The sequence below is a fragment of the Bison bison genome, unplaced genomic scaffold (assembly GCF_000754665.1).
Source record: "Bison bison bison isolate TAMUID 2011002044 unplaced genomic scaffold, Bison_UMD1.0 scf7180017864345, whole genome shotgun sequence".
In the NCBI taxonomy this organism is placed as follows: domain Eukaryota; kingdom Metazoa; phylum Chordata; class Mammalia; order Artiodactyla; family Bovidae; genus Bison; species Bison bison.
Genome location: NW_011494917.1, coordinates 3329847 through 3332274, shown reverse-complemented (window position 1 = coordinate 3332274; position 2428 = coordinate 3329847). Strand labels below are relative to the sequence as shown.

At 45.2% G+C, this 2428-nt stretch overlaps 1 protein-coding gene across 1 annotated transcript in view; it reads right to left on the bottom strand.

Annotated features, from left to right (window-relative positions):
- The window catches only part of LOC104999157 (adenylyl cyclase-associated protein 1-like), a 5227-nt gene extending 4256 nt beyond the window's left edge, over nt 1-971 (bottom strand). The window contains exon 1 of the mRNA XM_010854648.1: nt 909-971. Within this exon, the coding sequence (XP_010852950.1) occupies nt 909-971 (63 nt within the window). The remainder of the gene's footprint in view (nt 1-908) is intronic.
- Nucleotides 972-2428: the final 1457 nt, after the last annotated feature.

Here is a 2428-nt window from a genome sequence, read left to right as displayed (position 1 = left end):
TTTGCAACCCCATGAATAGTAGCACACCAGGCCTCCCTGTCCATCACCAACTCCCGGAGTTCACTCAAACTCACGCCCATCGAGTCAGTGATGCCATCCAGCCATCTCATCCTCTGTCATCCCCTTCTGCTCCTGCCCCCAATCTTTCCCAGCATCAGAGTCTTTTCCAATGAGTCAACTCTTCCCATGAAGTGGCCAAAGTACTGGAGTTTCAGCTTTAGCATCATTCCTTCCAAAGAAATCCCAGGGCTGGTCTCCTTTAGAATGGACTGGTTGGATCTCCTTGCTATTAGCTTATGCTAAATGCTACCCACCAGCACCATGGCAGTTCTTGACATTGACTGTGAAAGGCCAAAAAGTGGGTGGGGGCCAATTCCAGGATATCTCTGCTCCTGCCCCCAAAATAGTTTGAATAATCCTTGCACTTGTTGGCCTATGAAATTGCCCAGCCTATGAAAACTAACCATCCCCACACTGTGGGGCCTTGTTTGCCACGCTCTGTGGAGTGTGTTTTTCCCAAGGCTGCTCTCATTTTCTGAGATGGACCACCTATAGGTCCGCCTATAGGATGTGTATCTCTCTAAATAAATCCACTTCTTACCTACCACTTTGTCTCTCACTTTATACTTTCTGCACAGAGACATAAAGAACCTGAGCTTCAATAACTCATGTCATTTCTCTGGGGAGATGGTGGGTTTGCATCCCACTGAGATGCAATGGAGTTCAAGTCTCATATGAGATACAGTTTTGTTAGGGAACCATTGACAGAAATTGTCTGCCTTGGCCAGGCACCATATAACAGCTTGCATGAGTTGTCTCACAAACGGAGGGAGAATTCGGGAGGGGCCAAAAGGAGAGAGGAGACATGAGTCCATAATACGTCCTGCCAACCTTCCAGAAACCCTCACGCTGGAATTCACCTTGGCTGACAGATGTTTGCGCCACCAGGAAGGACCCAAGTCCGACCACATACGGGCAACTAGCAAGATGATTGGCCAAAGACAACCAGGAAAACTGATGCCATTGCCATAAAACCTGAGGCTGTGAGCCACATGGCAGAGCAGTTCTCCTGGGTTCCCTTAACCTGCCCTTCTCCACCTGGGTACCCCTTTCCAATAAAGTCTTGGGCTTTGTCACGTCAGTACGTGTGTCTCCTTGGACAATTCATTTCTGACTATTAGACAAGAGCCCACTCTCGGGTCCTAAAGGGGTCCCCTCTCTGGTCACAGTTTCACAGAGAGAGTGGCACACCCAGAAAGGGCATGGAAGCTGCACACTCACACCCCTCACTCCTCCCCTTGCCTTCTGCATCTCTTCCATTCGATTGTTCCTGAGTTGCATCCTTTACAATCAACCAGTAATAGTAAGTAAAATGTTCCCCTGAGTTCTGTGAGCCATTTTTTCTACCAAGTTATACACCTCAAAGAAGGTTCTGAGAACCCTGACTCTAGCTGATTGGTCAGAAGAACAACAGGGGGTAACCTGGGCCTGTGACTGGTGTCTGAATTGGGGACTGAACCCTTAAATTGTGGCATCTGATGCTAACTTCATGTAGAGTGTCAGAGTTGAAATGAATTGCAGGATACACAGTTGATGTCTACAGATGAATCACGATGAATTGCAGGATACCTAGTTGATATCTACAGAGAACTGGAAAATTGGCGTGGGAAAAGAACTTAGACCTTTGGTGTCAGAATTGTGAGTCCAGAAATTCTTTTTCTCCTTTTAGATGCTCAGGAGATATCTAAGGGGAGATACTGTAGGTAACTGTAAATTAGCCTGAAGCTCAGAAAATAGATTTAGGCTAAATAGTTAAATTATAATTTGCTAATATTTCAATGCAAAGATGGGCTCGATAAAGGACAGAAATGGTATGGACCTAACAGAAGCAGAAGATATTAAGAAGAGGTGGCAAGAATACACAGAAGAATTGCACAAAAAAGATCTTCATGACCCAGATAATCATGATGGTGTGATCACTCACCTAGAGCCAGACATCCTGAAATGTGAAGTCAAGTGGGCCTTAGAAAGCATCAATACGAACTAAGCTAGTGGAGATGATGGAATTCCAGTTGAGCTATTTCAAATCCTGAAAGATGATGCTGTGAAAGTGCTGCGCTCAATATGCCAGCAAATTTGGAAAACTCAGCAGTGGCCACAGGACTGGAAAAGGTCAATTTTCATTCTAATCCCAAAGAAACGCAACGCCAAAGAATGTTCAAACTACCTCACAATTGCACTCATCTCACACGCTAGTAAAAGAATGCTCAAAATTCTCCAAGCCAGGCTTCAACAATACATGAACCGTGAACTTCCAGATGTTCAAGCTGGTTTTAGAAAAGGCAGAGGAACCAGAGAGCAAATTGCCAACATCCTCTGGATCATCGAAAAAGCAAGAGAGTTCCAGAAAAACATCTATTTCTGCTTT